This window comes from Coturnix japonica, chromosome 5 (assembly GCF_054131305.1).
Source record: "Coturnix japonica strain WE chromosome 5, WE-NBRP24, whole genome shotgun sequence".
In the NCBI taxonomy this organism is placed as follows: Eukaryota; Metazoa; Chordata; class Aves; order Galliformes; family Phasianidae; genus Coturnix; species Coturnix japonica.
Window position 1 is genome coordinate 18,856,795 of NC_140667.1, and position 17,314 is coordinate 18,874,108.

Consider the following 17,314-nt stretch of genomic DNA (forward strand, 5'->3'; position numbering starts at 1 on the left):
CTCAGCCATTTGTTGCATACTACCTGGAAACCCATCACTACCTCGTGCATTTTCCAGCTATGTAATACGCACAACCCAGCAAGGAGAAACTTTTATGAAGTAACACTTGGTTTTTGTTTTTTATTGTTGTTGGGTTTTATTTTGTGGGATTTCTTTTTTTTTTTTTTAAAAAAAAAAAAAAAACAAACAAAACAAGGCAAAATAAAAAGAACTAGTGAAATCACTTCTATAAACACAAAAAAGTAAACAGAGCACTCCATCAAACTTTTAAGAGTAATAATACTCATTGAGTAGGTTGGTTTACATTGCTGTTTTTTATGAAAAGGCTCCTCTTACAGATCCTACCAGCAATTCAGCAATACAACAGGAAAAAAAAAAAAAAAGAAATGTTAGTATTTACACCCAGAAGGTTTTTGACCTGAAGTTCTGGGGTCAGGCGGGTAAAACAGAACTCATCTAACCCCCAAAAAGCATTTTTACATTATTTTTCCATCCTTAAAAGGAGATACGGATGAGATTTCTTTGCAGAGAATGCTGCAAATTGATAGCTTTGTTCCAGTTCACTACAGTTTCTTATCGATTTTCTCTCGTTTGAGCCTGCATTGATTTGTTAATCCCTTCTCTGTAACAGTTCTAATGACAAATTGAGAATGAAAAACTGCATGCTTCAGGGCCTTTTCCACCAACCTCTTGCTTCAAACCATAATTTCACATAGATTTGGAAAACATCCATACCCTGGGTCAGACCTGACTTACCTCACACTAAGATAATCTTTACACTGCAGCATTTCCACTTAGGCTTCTCACAGACAGACAAGGCAGAAACTGAAAGATCCCTAGCAAGGCAGAAGAGGACTTTGCATTTAGGACAGCCCCCTTCCAGGGCTGTTGCTCACACAGGCTTTGTCATAACACTGACTAGATTTTTTTAAGCAATTTTGCACCACAAAACCATGGCAGGGTCAGCAGAAGCAAGGCAGGTACAGGCTGCCACACATCAGTGGCTTATTTTTGTTCCCTGACACAACTGGCCCCCCTTCATTCATCACTGCCAAGAGTCAGACTTGGTGACTGTGAAACAGAAGAGGGAATTAAGCCCAAGAACTCAGGTATCCAAAAATGACAATGATACAAGTTTTTGTAGTTTCCTAACTGAAACTGGAGATCTCAGTCCTCAGCTGTAATCTAGCACAGCTTTCTTTAATTACAGAAAGGGTGTAATGAGAGCACGGCAGCATATGAACTGTGCTGCATTTCCAAAATGACTGTAGACTTTCCTTCATCCAATTTAGTGAGAAATATTCAGCATTGCACAATGATTTCTTCTCATTTGTTTACTGCTGCAGCAAATGCTTGCTGCAACGTGAATGACATGCTGAACATACCCCAAACAGTAAAATGATAGCTATTAAAACCAAAAATATCAAATTGGCCTGGAAAAGCATTTTGACAAGGAGGAAACATTAAGCCAGGTCTTTGTACCATTTGCTAAATACAGAGGCTCATCATATTTCAGGCCATTTGTATTTAATTGTCCTTTCATCTGAAGAGCAGTGGCTGTGAATGCACATCAGGCAGCAGATGAGTCAGATGTTCTGAAGAGGTCCAATCAAGGACGTCCCACAACATAAGAGCACCGAATGCATAATGTCTCACACAACTGACTTCTGCTACAGCCCCAAGTTTCTTTTCAGCATCTCATCCCCATTCCCTGGTGGTGGTGCAAAAAACACCGAGAGAAAAACAATAAATAGGTCCACAGTCTCTTATTTCAGGAAGTTTAAACGCAGGAGACTACAGGAACCTGACGTTCGTGCACACTTAAAGTTGATTAGCAGATAAATCATCTTAAGTACAGCCTTTTGTTCTTCCATTGTTTCAGACGAAAACCAACCAAACAAAAATCCACACTTGTATTTCTCAAGGTCAACGTTTCCAAATGAATTTGTGAGACAAGTAAAACTCGCAGTGAAAATGGTTTTTCACAACACTACAAAACTTGGTTTTGGAAAGGTAGGCAGACAACAGATACGGAGATTATACCCATTTCAGCACAAAGAGACTCCCCAGTCCTTGGTAAACGAATGAAGACAAGCCACAGCACAGGAGGTTACCTCAAGGACAGCACAACAGTCTTTAACTAATGTGCCTTTTACACTCTCCTCTAATTTCTACATCAGGTTTCTCCACTTTGGTATTAGCATGATTAACACAAGCTCAAAGGGAATCAGTGGACCAAAACTTGGTTCAAAATTTGGTTCAATCATTAAAAATGATATATAAAAATTGTCTGTGGATAAAAATCATTAGTTGTAAGCCTCAACTATTAAATTGCCCCTCTTTAATGAACTGCAATTTGGAGTTAATAATTCACAGTAAGCATGGTAAAGAACTCATCCTCTCTGTGTTCTTTTTAACTCAGCTCAAATCAAGCCTCATTTCTGTATGATGACAGGTGGAAAAAATGACAGTTTATAAGTTAAACAAAAAACAAAAAACCACCAGCTCACACACTACACAGTATATACACTGCAACCTAACACAATTTTAAGTATAAATTCTTGCTCTGGCATTATTTTGTAACCTTGAAGTGAAGTGATTTAGGCTCTTATCTGCTTTTTCCTTTTCCCATCATTGCAGCTCCTCTCAGCGTACAAATGATGCTAGCTCTTGATCACACTCTTCTTAAATCATCTTCATGCTGTTAGCGCTGCAAAGAATGATGCCTACTCCAGAACACTGCCATCGCTAATCACTCAAATCAAGTCTCTCACAGGTCTATAAGGAGGAACAGCGCTGAGGGCAGCAGAATGAAGATGAGATGTTGTTTTTACTCTTTCTTTTCAAAGAATGTTTCTGATTGCATCTCCTTCCTTCACCTTCATGGATCACTCGTCCTGCCAAGCAAGTTCCCCTTGCAAAAACTACAGCTGCCATGGCTTTGTATTGTACAAGAGATGAGAGAACTACTTCAGGCACTGCCCAGAGTACAAATGAAAAGCAGCACAAAACAGGTTTAACAGTGGTGTTCTCTATAGATATCCAATAACAAAAGCAAGGATGCCATTGTCAAAATTAGTTAGACTGCTGTTGGAGACTCAGCGGAGTCAACAGCAACCAAACAAATTATCTGTCAGTGCAGTATCCTACGCTCTAAGGTTCCACGTCTCATCTGATTGCACATATCTGCAGAACAGTAATGATGGGACAGGGCTGAGGCAGAGCTGCAGTACATTCATTACAGCTGAAGACCTTAACCTGTACTTACTCCTTGCGTTTTGACTGCCTCAGGGACCTGCACCCTGCCTCCCACTAAGCCAACTGCAGCACGCTTGTAGTAGCAATGGCAATGGGAGGACAGTTGGACTAGATGATCTTGTAGGTCCCTTCCAACCTTGTGATTCTGTGCTGCTTCTCAGACACTAACAAGCCAAGAATTCGGTTTGTAAGCAGTACAGGTTTGCATGTTTTGTCAGACTTTGGCAAACAACTTTGACTTCTTATGTAACATTCTCTTTCCCACCATCTTTGAGGTTGTAAATTTTCTCAACTTAGTCATAAAAAAAGAAACCCTCCAATAAAACTCAAGGATGTCAAGAAGAGGAATCTTCATAATTGAGTAGTCAACCAGAGACAGAAGCTGCAACACTATTTATCAGCTAGAGAACAGCCATTGGCTAAACTGTTACAGGGGGCTTCAGCAAAAAGCAGTGCCACATCTGGGCAAGGTCCCACCCAACTGTGAGACTTCATCAAAGCTGCAACTATCTCCAGTACGCACTTACATCTGAAAGAACTTGGCATCTGATTCAAACAAGAGAAAATCAGCTTCTTAATGCAAAAGCCTTTTATGAAATTTGAAGTAATTGAATCATTAACTTCCGAGCTTACAGGAAGAGCAACAAGGGCTTGTGCTGCAGCATTTGAAAGGTTTCTATTAGGAAATTGTTCTGATTATCTTAATGCACCCCAGAAAAACCTGGAAAAAATGATAATTTCTTCATTACCTGAGATGCTCCATTCAGGCAAGACAAGGAAATAGGAATGTTACAAAACAGCTTCAAGGATTGTTCAGATGCTGTGCACGTCTCCTGCCCATCAGGAACCACTGCATGTCTTCCAAGCTGTCCGTAGTCTGCTCTGCCCCAGGTGAATACCTTCCCAGTTTCTAAAAACAAAGCACATTTGAAGATTACTTACTCACTAGGTTCCTGGAACATATGGATACCAATTCAAAACTAGAACACTGCTTCCCAGTATATCTTATATAAAGCTTTAAAAACCTAGTGAAAACTTCTTTGCTTCTGGGAGCATAAGAAAAAATATATTAAAACTAAAGATGCATTAAGATGCACTTCCACACAGTTTCTCTGACTTCATTACCTTTCCAGCAGAATGCCATCTGTGTGCTGGCCTGGGCTGTAAATGAAACCACCTCAGTAAAGCTGCTTAACTTGTACATACTGCACTCAATACACATAATTTGTTTATATAAAGGATGTTGTTTTTTATCTTAATGGAAGCACACACAAAACAGCTGTTTTTGAAGCACAAAAGATTCTTTTCTATTATCAGTATTTGCCACAGAAATATCCATCCCATGTCCTGTACTTAACATACAGTTTGTTTTCTTGATAGACAGGATACCTCCTGTCACAACTCCTGCTAGCAAAGTTATAGCCCTTAGGGCAGCAGCTGATTAGTGAGGAACACCGCCACAGTCATCATTAAGCATTCCAAATACAACAGTTTGTTCTCACATGAATCACATTTTTACCAAGACAGTTTTAAATGAAATCAGCAGCGTTTGGATCATCCTTCTCACCACACTATAAGGGGTTCACTGCTGCAGGACCGACACCCCAAAGTCCATCCTACAAAATGAATAATATTCAGAAAGTAATGCTTTCTGCCTTCCATTCCCATTTTGAAAGAACATGCTAGCTGCAAGCTTTTTTTCTTAATGACATAACTACATTTCTGCCCTTTTGCAAGGAAGTCATTGAAAACTCTCCCTTCAGGGCTTCCAATTTAAAAAGCTACATATACACAACATAAACAATATGCTCTTAAGTGGGTTTTTACAAGAAGCAGCAATCCCACCATTACAGCCCAGAAGGAAGCCTGCAGTGACCCTGAGTTCCACGTGCACTCCAGTCAAGCCTCAAACTTCTCTTGAGAACTGGACTCCTGTGAAATCTGCAAGAAGTCAAGCAAAGCAGCTCTAACACTCACCTCTTCCCTTGCCTTTCAGTGAAGACATATCCCACAGAGCTGCGGGTTTCCTTAACATGCCATAATACAAACCTCAGGAAACCCGAACACCTTTTTCTTTTGGGTGCTGTTATACTGTCTCAGAGAGAACATAGCTAGGCACTACTGGTTTGGGGGATTTAAGCCAGTAATGCATTTCAAACTGGAAATCTCTGACATTAGTAGAAATATGCACAAAGTTTATCCATCTTCTTTGGAAATCTGCTGGTAGTGTTATCTTTCACTCAGGTCTTTCAGTTTTCAGAAACAATTTTTCAGATTCATTCTCTTAGTTCACTGACTACGCTTTCCTTGAAATAATTAAGGGACAAAATTAGTTGTCCTTTTCTTTCAAGGGCAATAAGATATTTTGCCTTTGGAGCTCTCCAGCACTTAGGCAGAAGCTGAAAACAATCACACACTCCTTTCAATCCAAGAGAGATCTTTTAATACACAGGCTTTGTTTTCTTAGGTTAAAGAACTAGAAGGTTTCATTAATAGAATACCAGTATGCTTTAAAACTTGGAGGAAATAGTTTGTAGCTTAAAAAAAATGTATACTCTTATTTTGTGGGTACTATATTTACAGTTTGTATGGATCTCTGCTAAAAATGTCTGCAGCTGCAAAAAATGTTGCAGGAAAGCTCCTGTGACAATATGTTCTGCAGCAAACCTAAATGTAGATTGAGTCTCAGACTTTGATATCACACCAGATTACTGCACCTATGAAGAAGTCTGTGAGCAGACTAGAGATGTGCAGGCAGGCTGCTCTACTTTGTATCAACTCCAGGAACTCAGGCAGAATTTTAGGGAGGATAAAGCCAGAAAGAATTTCTGTAGCATCTACTTGGATCATTAACATGCCACAGGCTCTCAAGCCCTACCCAGATAGTGCTGCATTGACATCAAGGACTGTAACTCAAAGTGTTTCAATCCTCAGAAGCCAAACACATCAAGCGCAAGAGAGACAGATATCAGCAACACATACGGCCTCCAGAAAGGTGAGCAAGGTATGTGATGACATTCACAGATCCTCCCAACCCAACGGTAGCACTACCTCAGACACAGGAAAGAGTCCTCCATAGTCTGAGTTTTTTCCCAAATGCAAATGCTGTGCTCCATCTGGACCCAGACACTCAGAGAAGCCCCAAACCACTCAGGTAACAGCAAGGATCCTGGGCATCCTCACATTAGAGCACTGCTCTACCTTGTCTAAATTCTTGTCTACTACTGATGTTCATGGATTCAGATGAAGGCAACCTAAAAATCCTGACCAGTTACTCACTGAGAAAATTATTTTCCTGCCCTGTAGGTGACCAGTCAATACCTCTTATCTAACTACAGCTGCCATCAGCTGTTTGTTGTGTTTGTATCAGCAATGAAGACTGGAAAAAGCTCCTTTACCCACCATCTCTACATGCCGTTAAGTTTGGTCTTTTTTTTTCCTTCCACTTTACTTTTACTTACTAGGTGCCCTTCAGGTTTAAAGCTGTTCTATTATTGGATCAATTTTTCAGGCACTACATTAAACTCTCAAACAAGCTGAAATATAAATAACAGGCCTGGAAACAGTACGATCCTCATGGTTTTACTCCTCTACAACCTTACAATGGCTTTGAAGTGCGCTCTTTCTTATTATTGCAAATTATTTCAGTAAATTTGGTGGAAATAAAGAACACGAGTATATCAGAAGGATTGAAAACAGACAGTGATAGGGTTTAGATACAGCAAAACACCTCCAATGCCCAGGTTCTGTTACCCTAACTGGTCAAGCAGCATAGAAATACTTACACATTCAACACCAAACAGCCTTTAGGAGTCTCACTGTTGAGAAGCAGAAACAACTAATTACACTTTTTTCCATTTTGCAACCATGGAAAACATGCTTCAGGTGCTTATTGGTTGGCAAACATGGAGAATATCAATTGAAATTTTAAACTAGGCAATTTTTTATTTGTTTTAAGAAAAGATTAAAAGCTGGACCAAAAAGCCAACTCCTCCTTTAGGTCTCATGAACTCCAAAATACCTTTTCTGTGAGACAACCTAACAGAAGCTGATTTAGAAGTGCCTCCTCTATGAAATACCGATTACATTTTTAGCAAACAGACCAACAAAAAAATTTCAGTCAGAAGTGGAAATTTCAGGCTGAGACAAACATCAATGAATGGAAAATTCCAGTCAAGAAGGTTAAGTCTTCACAAAATCCTAAGCGAAAGTAAGCATTGAATTATGACAGAAAGTGTTAAGCAACTGTAATGAGAGGTATTGGTACTGTGCAGCTTATTATATAGATGATATTTTAAAACGTTCTAAGAATATTTGAGAAAGACATTAGTCATACAGAGTAAGGAGGCTGCAGGATGAATTACTTAAGAATGAAGGGTGATATAACAAGGAATGTTGGTCTAATATTAGAATAGAACAGATTTTAATTAGAAGTCGAGAAAACATACACAGTGATGAGTCAACTGGACAGCGTACATCAACCATGGAAATGGCTGAGGCATCAGAAAAAGTTATTTTGTATCAGATTCTATACATTAAAAGAGCATAAAAGGCAGGAGGTATTTCTACAGCTTGTGTGAAAGACGTATACTACATTGGCAGTTCTTTTACAATACTAGTGATGCTTCCTAAGACCTTGATCTTGCCATGTTCTGAGCACATGGGCCCCGATTACAAAAGGCTTTTTAAATCCTCAATAGTGAACATCAGCGTCATCCCAGCAGACATTATCATAACTCCTTTTTTTCCACAAGCAAATCATAGAATCATTAAGACTGGAAAAGACCTCTTTGGATCATCCAGTCCAACCATCCACCTACCACCAACATTGCCCATTAGATCATGCTCCTAAGTATGACATCTACCCTTTAATACCTTCAAGGACAATTACTCCAAAACTCCCCTGTGCAGCTTGTTTCAAAGCTTGACCACTCTTTTTGAGAAGAAATTCTTCCTAACATCCAATCTGAATCTCCTCTGGTGCAATTTAAGGCCACTCCCTCTAGTCCTATTGCTGTAACCTAGGAGAAGGGATCAAACACCACCTTGCCACAGCCTCCCTTCACCAGTTTCACTGCCCTTCCCTGGAAACACTCCTTGATGTCTTTCTGGCAGTGAGGAGCCCAAAAAAGAACAAAGCACTCAAGTTGCAGCCTCACCAGGGCTCAGTACAGAGGGATGACCACCTCCCTTCTCCTGCTGGCAACACTACTTGATACAAGCCACGCGATGCCATAGGCCTTCTTGGCCACCTGCACACACCTCTGGCTCACGTTCAGCCAAGATTCAACCAATACCCCCAAGTCCTTTTCCTCCACGCAGCTTTCCAGTCATTCTGCCCCAAGCCTGCCACATTGCATGGGGTGACTGTGATTAAAGTGCAAGACCCGATGCTTGGTATTGAATTTCATCCCATTGGCCTCACAGAGAAGGTATGATAGTATTCAATGGAAATTCAGCATTAGAAAGGCTCCTCTGTGTTTTCCTCAATTCAGCCTTCTATCCTTAAGCTACCACAAAGCATACAGAGTTAAGAATGGCTTTAAGATCACAAATTTACAATACTCAGAATTCTGCAAATCCAGCAACGTTGCGTAAAGCACCTCTTCTTGCTTCCTGCCTGGCACTGTGGCTCTTACTGTGCTTTATGGTGCTGTTGAGGCTGCAGAGCGCATTACCTAGCACTTTCTTAGTCAATCTACTCAACCACGTAAATATTTGGTGAAAAAATACCTATTTGGAAAAAGGCTTTTAGTTTTAAAAACAGCTTAGTTTCACTGTTAAACAACAGGTGTACAGGCACATTAAAATTTACTACTTTTCACACAGATTCAGATTAATCTTTCCATCAATTTTTCTCTTTTAAGATGATCCCATGATTGCACTAGCATTATCTCCTTGAAGCTTCTCTTCAGTATGCAGACAAGCTTTGAACTATAATAAATACAAGATGAAAGAGTCCATCTAGGCTATCTTAAGTCACGGTTACATTAACCATTACTTTGCAAATGAAGTCTGGATATCCATGCTGAATGCTTAATCTCATTCAGATCTGAAATAGGATCTTTCATATTAAATTCATAACGACTGCTTTCATGTGAGAATTCACAGTGGTGTGTCTTCAAAACTGGCATTTACAGGCTGTCTTTGACTCCCCCCTGCTCCACAGAGAGCAAGCCAACCCCTGTCCCACAGCTACACGCTTCTGCTGTCCTTCCAGACAACCATTTATGCCCTCCAACCATTGTGACAAACATTCTGGTTTCAGTAGCTGGAAGCCTGGAAATGCTACTGCACCTACAACACTGTACTGTGCAAGGTTCTGGTACAATGCAGGATTAGATGCTCTGACAAAGGTTTCAATGGTCCCTTTACTCTCTTACACAAGAGTCCAGTACAACAGAGCTGCCCAGACCCATTAACACATCTTTCTATATGACCTTCATAGAGCCTTCTGCATCTTTACATAATAATCTATTTTGTTGGTGGGTGGTTTTTTTCTGTTTTAATTTAAAGCAGCTATTAAAAACACTACTAAAGCACAAATCTATACATGATGTTGAGGTCATGCCTCTTCTGTCAGAAAAATCCAACAGAATAGGAAAAACACTCCAAGAGTTGTCAGCAATAGAAACCTCCAGACAGGACAATTGCCAGTTTCAGCCTTTTGCAGTCAGAGGCTGCAACATGCTTCTAGTTCAGAAGAGTCCATGGCTCTCAACACGAAGCATCTCAAGAGGGCTTCCAGGTGTGCAAGCAACCTATAAGTAGGATAAAAAACTGCAACGAGAGGCCAACAAACCACATGTGCCACAGGAAGAGAACTATAAAAGTATCATCAGTGTTCCTGCAGCAGCTATGGATATATCAAACTTTTATGAGCTTTAAGTAGGCCAAAAACTGCTGCCATTCTCAGCTACATCAGATATCCTCAAGTCTGGTGACCAATCAAAATGTGTGTGAGAGCAAAACAAAAAAGGCATTTAATGGGTTTCACACCATTAGAACTAGTGGCTCACCCAGCAAACAAATAGTTTCTTTTTGTGACCCGTCCCTATTGCCCAAAATACTCACAAAAATTAAGAGGAAACAGAAAAAAATCAGCCAAGACTACTATGCATTTACAAAAGAAAATTCCACCAGCCAGGTATATATATACTATAATACACGACATAGATCTAAACATCTACAGCATAAGAAAATAGCATCAAGCTGCTTTCAGAACCTCCTGTAAATACCAAAACACTAAGCATCCAGTGACTCTTAATAACATAATAGCAAACACTGCTAGGCAGGTAGCACCACTAGGACGTATGACTTTCTCTAGGAGAAGACAATGGGACTGTGGCAGCTTTTAACCCAGACAGAAAGGTTCAGAGCACAGACTGAGAACTTCAGAAACCATTTACACCAAAATTATACAAGAAGCTGTGGGCCCAGCTAGTTCCTCTTCCACCTAGACCATCGCTCTTCACTGTGCTTGAACAACTAGTCTTGAGGAGAAAGGTAAACCAAGTCAAGGAATCAGTCCAGCTGAAAAACAGCCTAAAAAATGGAAGCTTACCAACAGTAAGTAGTGCTAAAAGCACTGCCCTACTAAGTCAGTTTGATACTCTATATGATACTCTATATATATTACGTTATAGACGTAACTCACAGTTTCACATGGCATGCTAAGTTTGCCAACAGATCTATGTTCATCAGGACTACCAATGCCTTTAAGAACAGAAACTGCTTTGATTTTCATTCATTAAAAAGATAGGGAAACTTTCCCTTTTTAGCTTCCATAATTACACCAAGTTATCTATCAAGATGGGCAACATTTAGTTAATGTGATTATTCACATACTTAATTGCATGCCTCACTGCTTTGCAAAATTGGAAAAAAATATCTTTCAAGTATGAAATATACCAAGATGCTCCAGATACCCTCTAAATCTTGCCTCTGGATCTGTGCTTTAGGTGGGATAAAGGATAGAGAAACCAAAAACATGAAATATTGCATGAAACTCTGACTAAGCTGGAAGAAAAAATACAACATGGAATTTAGTAGATCTTAAAATTGTGTACACGTAGTTGATATTAAGCAGATATATGATCCTAGTTCAAAGAAGAAGAAGGGGAGGCCATCTATTACCACACCAGGTCCATGCAATCATGAACCAAAGCAAAGGAAGCAGGGTTGGGGGCGGGGAAGGTGTTGGAGCACTTTTCCCACTTTGCATTCATCTGCAAGATGAGAAAATTCCCTTCTCATTTCTCTCCACTCATGATTAGAGTCATGACTGCCTCACCAGCTGTGCCTCTGGCTCATTTTAAATTCAAACTATGATGCATATCTCACTTTTAGACTTTTAATAGCAATGCCTTAAAATGCAGATTGCTGGCTAAATTTAGTTACATGATTAAAAACAAATCTAACTCATCTCTACCCAGCAAACAGATCTGCTGCATTCAAGGTTCAATAAAGGACTTAACTCTTCATCTAAACACAAAGCCCAAACAAAATGAAGAAAAAAGCAAAAAAGAAAATCAAAGCACAGTTTAGCAACGTCTCTAAAAAAGCAATATGCATAAAACATTAACCAGCTAAGGAAAACTATCTGCAAACGCATCATAGTATGCCATAGGGTTTTTGTTCTGTACTTCTGCAAATAAATTCAGCACTGTGCTACTACAGCAGTATGAGTCATACACTTTTACTGACGTTCTATATTTATACCTCCATGCACTTCTGCACTGTTATATGCTTTCTTGCACACAAGCCACCTTAACCTGGAATCTCCTTGCTGCTGCAGTCCTGCATCTCTTCTCCTAATGTGTCATAGAAAATTGAATAGGTATTTCTTTCTAAAGGTGTTCAATTATTTCTGGACACCACTTTGAAAAACACAGTGTAAATGGTTTTACTCATTCACAGTGATTTTCTTGAGTCTTGTTTCCTGCTTACTCTCTGTAAGTGGACTGCTCAGACATTTATCACCTTACAGGTACAGTCCGCGTCTTATTTCTTATTTCTTACTCAGACATTACAAAATGCAGTACAGCCATCTTTGCTACGCCATTTTATAAGAAGCATAACCTAATTTATGACTCTGCCTTATTTGGAGAACCCACATCAACCTACTCCTTTCAATATCCCATTGCCATATGAGTCTATCTAAGAAAGAACAGACATCTGTCTAAATGAGATCAACAAAGCAAAGGCAATTAAGTCCCAAGTGCTAATATTTACTTTGTCAAAAAACTCAAAGGCATGCCATGGAGAGACGCACATAGAAACATCACAAAAAAAAAAATCCAAAATGGCAATCTGCAGACACAGCAGGCATTCCTCACATTGCTCACTCCATACACTCCCAAGAACAAATACTCACAAATTTTGCACATAGATTTGATTACATAACAACCCTCAGATATGCATGATTCTGTAATGTTAGAAAAGTCAGAATATCTACAAAGAAATAGATACCATTATGAAAACAGTGTTAAATGACCAAGCCTGCACACTCCTAAGGGGTTTTAACCTTCTCAACCGCTCCCAGATGCAGCTGAGGTCGATACGCAATGGAATTCAACCCTAATCATGTGTCGTTCTTAAGAAATTAATTTAAAAATAAAAAGCACACAATAAACCAGAACAGTATCACAAAGCCAACAATAGCACCTTCAGAGCCTCCCAGGAGATCACCCTGCTAGCTCAGAGTCAGAATCATTAGAACAGCAACCACTAAGACAGAGTGGGCTGCTCACCTCAAGTAGTGAGCAGCTGTAACTGCAGCACTGCCTCTGACAGGAAGAACAAAACAGTCTAAAAACGGATGGCAAGCAGAACTTGTGCCCTTTGAAGTCAAGAGACAAATCATGAGCAATAAGGTGATCTATTCCTTCCAGAATACTATCCCCATTTTTTCCCCACTCACAAGAGAAAAAGAGTTTAAGAGCACAGGAAGAAAAAAAAAAAAAAAAAAAATAGGTTCAGCCCTAATTTATGTGTGGTCAAGGAGACTGCAAGGAGAGATGGAACAAAGGTGTAAACAGCTTCATAATGATGCAAGCATTTAAATACTATTTATGCCCCTAAAAATCTCTATCACCTACCAGAACTTGTAATTCACCTGCAGTATCCTTTAACTCACACGTTCTTGTTGCAGCTCAGACTTCTAACTCTACGTGATTCATATGTTAAGAGACAGTCCATGAGATGTATCCAACGTCCCCAGGCCATAAGACACAGAGCAGAAGAAGGGGAACAATACTAGTGACACTTAATTTGGATGCCTACATAATCTGTGATTGTTTGCAATGCCAGCATATCTATGCTTAAGGATTACCATGTACATAAAGATGTAAGAACTGACAAGCTGTGCTGCCTGTTAACAAGAGAGCTGTATGTTTGAAAGCAAGAGGGGAGGAATAACCTAACGTGTCTCCTCAGAAACACAAAAGGAACAACAATGAAAATAAAAGCATCAAAAAGCTCTTGGCTCTTTGTGGCCTTCTTTTCTCTGACATTAAAAAGGATGTTGATTGAAAGAAGCAGTACTGTCACATTCACGCTTCACAGAACGCAATGAGATTGGACAGCTTTTAATGACACCATGAGTTCTCTCCTGCCCTAAAGCAGGTGGCCAGGTGGGGAAGAGTCATTGCTTTGCTTTGAAGTGAAAAGTTCAAATAAATAAATAAGAATATAAATAAAAATAAGTCACTCTGAAAGCCATTTTACATGTCAAATTTGTGCCTACACAGGATTAGCTCACTGCAGGGACTTGAATCCCAAGGGCATGGGGTGACCTGATTTGGATGAACATAGCTCCAGCACAGCTCTGGTGGATTAGAAAGTTTTTAAATAACTACCCTAGATTCTTCAGTCGGACACATCAGCAGTTTGTAACAGATTTCAACTATCAGGTTCTGCCTGTTTTTATGCCCACAGTGGTTTGGGCTCATTTGATTGAGATTTTAATCTTCAACTAAGTGAGCAAGCAAGAAGAGACAAGCACAACAGCATCTAACATCCTCCTTTGTACTGCGTGACTTGTCAAGATGATTCTTCAAAACAGATAAACAACTGGTAATCCACACTGCCACCTTTATGTCCTCCCTATAAGCTTGCCCTTCTCTTCTGGCAGCTTTTATGTCCATTTTCTTTCAAACCAACTGCTTCAGCTTCAATCAGTTGCATCACCAGCAGGCAGAAGCCTGAAAGAAAACATTTATGCACAGGCAAAATCCTACATAACAACCAACAGCTGTTAGAAAGGTCAAATTATGAAGGCAGAAACATAAGATGAGAACAAAATGATTTTCTGTTTGTTTAATATTCTGGGATGCAAGAAGTAAGTAGGAAAGCATATCCCTAAAATGTGTATCTGTATATATTTTTCTGAATCTTTGTTACCGTAATGTCTTGCTGTGTTTGTTTTGTTTTCTGTTTATTTAATAAAGAAAAGTAAGATTTCTTATGTTCATTACAAAAAGATCTTGCAAAGCTGATAAAAAGCACTGTCCCTGAATCGACCTGTCTTTAGCAAGTTTTGTAACACTTTTCTTGTAATAAAGTGACATTGTGTACCTAATATCCCCCCCTCCCATTGTTTCTAATCTGCATGAATCAGATGCTAGCACCTTCTTAGTATCATCCAGGTCTTTCTCCAGCCCCCAGAACAAAGAAAACTCTTCACTATTATCATTTACTCTCAGTACATACTGTGCTCCCTATGGCATTGGACAAGAGTTTCTTGTGTTAGAAAGCATTCTATCATCAATAAATGAAAACAATCAATTTACTAAACAACAGTGAAGCCTACATCAGGCTGCTTGTGGTCATGACCAAGAGACAGTCATGATGGATACAAGTAAAGCTGCTGTTATTTCAAGATTATCTTACAAAAGAAAAACAGAATAAAATGAAAGTTTCAAAAGCCTGCCATGCAATTATGAAGTAATCTACTTGGAGAAACCAGAGCCAGAGTGATACTGGTTTATTAAAGCAATGATGATAGAAGCTTTGCATAGAGGAAATCAAAACGTTTTCCCACATAGCAGGTCAAAGGAGCCACTATCTTACAGAAAACCAGTACACTGCTGTTGGTACCACTTCCTATTCCTCTCTTTTGAAAGCATTTTTGTTTGGGGATTTTTTGTATCACTGTTCTGTACTGATGCAACTGTTTCTCCACGGAGTTGTCCATGCCATGCAATTTTAACAAGCTTCAGTTCCAAATAACTCCTCAGCTACAAAGACTCAAGTAAGGTCACGAGTGAGAACAATTTCCAACAGTATTTCAAATCTCTGCCTAGCTACTGCAAGGAGAGATGGTCAATGGCACAAGTGCTGAAATAAACGTGCATGGAAATTTCCATACAAGAGCTCACGACAAAGAGGATGCCTGGGCTTGAAACAGAGAAAAAAAAATGTAGACCTGACCCAAACAGGCTCTTCAGTCTATCAGAGCACTCCATAATCCTCAGTCTCAGCTAGTTGGGATCTGCACAGAATACACAACACTTAATCTTTGCACTGATGTTCAGATAGGAACCACAAAAAATGCATGAAATCACATCAGAGTTTCAACTGCCATGACACAAACTGGACATCTCTTTTTCCTATTATACAAAAGAAGTCTTCAAAAAACACACGTGTACGATTGTCATGGTCTGCAAAGGCCCCTTCAAATTTTTCCCTGGAGTAGGAACAATCTGTTTATTCTTCATGCCATTGAGACTGAACCTTGCTCACCAACCAGAGCTTGCTGCACAGCGGCTAGGGGCCGGCCCTGGATCATGCCTATGAGCAAGCACATTCAGTGTCCACCAACAGCCTGTTCTTGAACAAGGGACAGCCTCAGGTTTTTAGTTTGGCTCTCTTCAGCCTCTGTCTGCATGCTTCTCAAAGTAGCACATTAATCCTGCAGTACCCTATTTGTGCATACATACATATAATATATTATAAAAAACAAGTACCTGAAATATACTGCCAAATGAAAACTGCTCTGGAGATCCACATAACTCCAAGTATGCAAAACCAGAACACATCCCTACTATGTAGCTGTAGTTAATCATAAGGCTTAGATTTCACCAGTATTTATAAGAAAAGCAACGTGGCTTTTTTTCATGCGTTGTATTAAAAAACAACAGCTCCATCTTTTAATTTAAGGAAATCAAGGCACAGAGCAGAATGAAAATAACAGAAAGAAAATTGACTTTGCTTAAGAAATATAAGAAATACAAGAAATGTTGATGGCTATCAGTTGTATATGTACAAGACTTGAGTGTTAGAACATAGATATCAGTCATGGTATTTTCAGAGCACTCAAATCCAGCTGAATACATACAAATACACAAAGAATAGAACCCCCAAGTACTAGAAAACATCTAATTGTTCATTCTTACATCAGTACGACTTCATGCTATAGCAGCACAAAGTCATACCCAGAATTCATGCAAGCATGGTTACCCCACAAAAAAAAAAAAAAAAAAAAAAAAAAAAAAAAAAAAAAAGCCTGACTAAAATTTTTCATGATGGGCTTATGTTGGATTATGTCATGGCTCCTCACAGCTGGAGTAATTCAAACAAGAAAAGTAACCTGTCTGGCCACAAATGGAACAAGCAGCTATACCTGCCTAACAGATCTGCATCTGCTAAGTAGCAAAGAAGGGGGAAGAAAACATCCCACACAAGTTCTGAAGCAGTACTCAAAATTCATAGCTGATAATATGTCTCCTGGATTCTATCAGATCTTACCTCAGATCCACTATTTGGAAGTACTTGAAGGTAATCATGAAAAGAACAAGCCAGATGGTTAGGTTGTTTTTGGTTTTCTGTGGGTTTTTTTTTACCCATCCTTGCTTTGTTTTTGTTCAGTTTCTTGGGGAAAAAAAGTCCCAGAAGACACTGCTTTTCAGGAACACTCAATTCTCACTAAGCTTTTAAAAAGCGCATTATCTATGCTCAAATAATAAGATTCATTAGTGAGTATTAACCCTGCATAATTAATTACGCCATACCAAAAAAAATGTCACTTAAAAGGTTAGGAAAACAAGCATTTAAT

The 17,314-nt window shown here is 39.3% G+C and overlaps 1 protein-coding gene across 2 annotated transcripts in view; it reads right to left on the minus strand.

Annotated features, from left to right (window-relative positions):
* TPH1 (tryptophan hydroxylase 1) overlaps positions 1-17,314 on the minus strand; it is a 145,552-nt gene that overhangs the window by 91,066 nt on the left and 37,172 nt on the right. For both annotated transcript variants that reach the window (XM_015864176.2, XM_085548646.1), the window contains one exon: positions 4,008-4,168. In XM_015864176.2, coding sequence (XP_015719662.1) covers positions 4,008-4,168 — 161 coding nt within the window. The remainder of the gene's footprint in view (positions 1-4,007; positions 4,169-17,314) is intronic.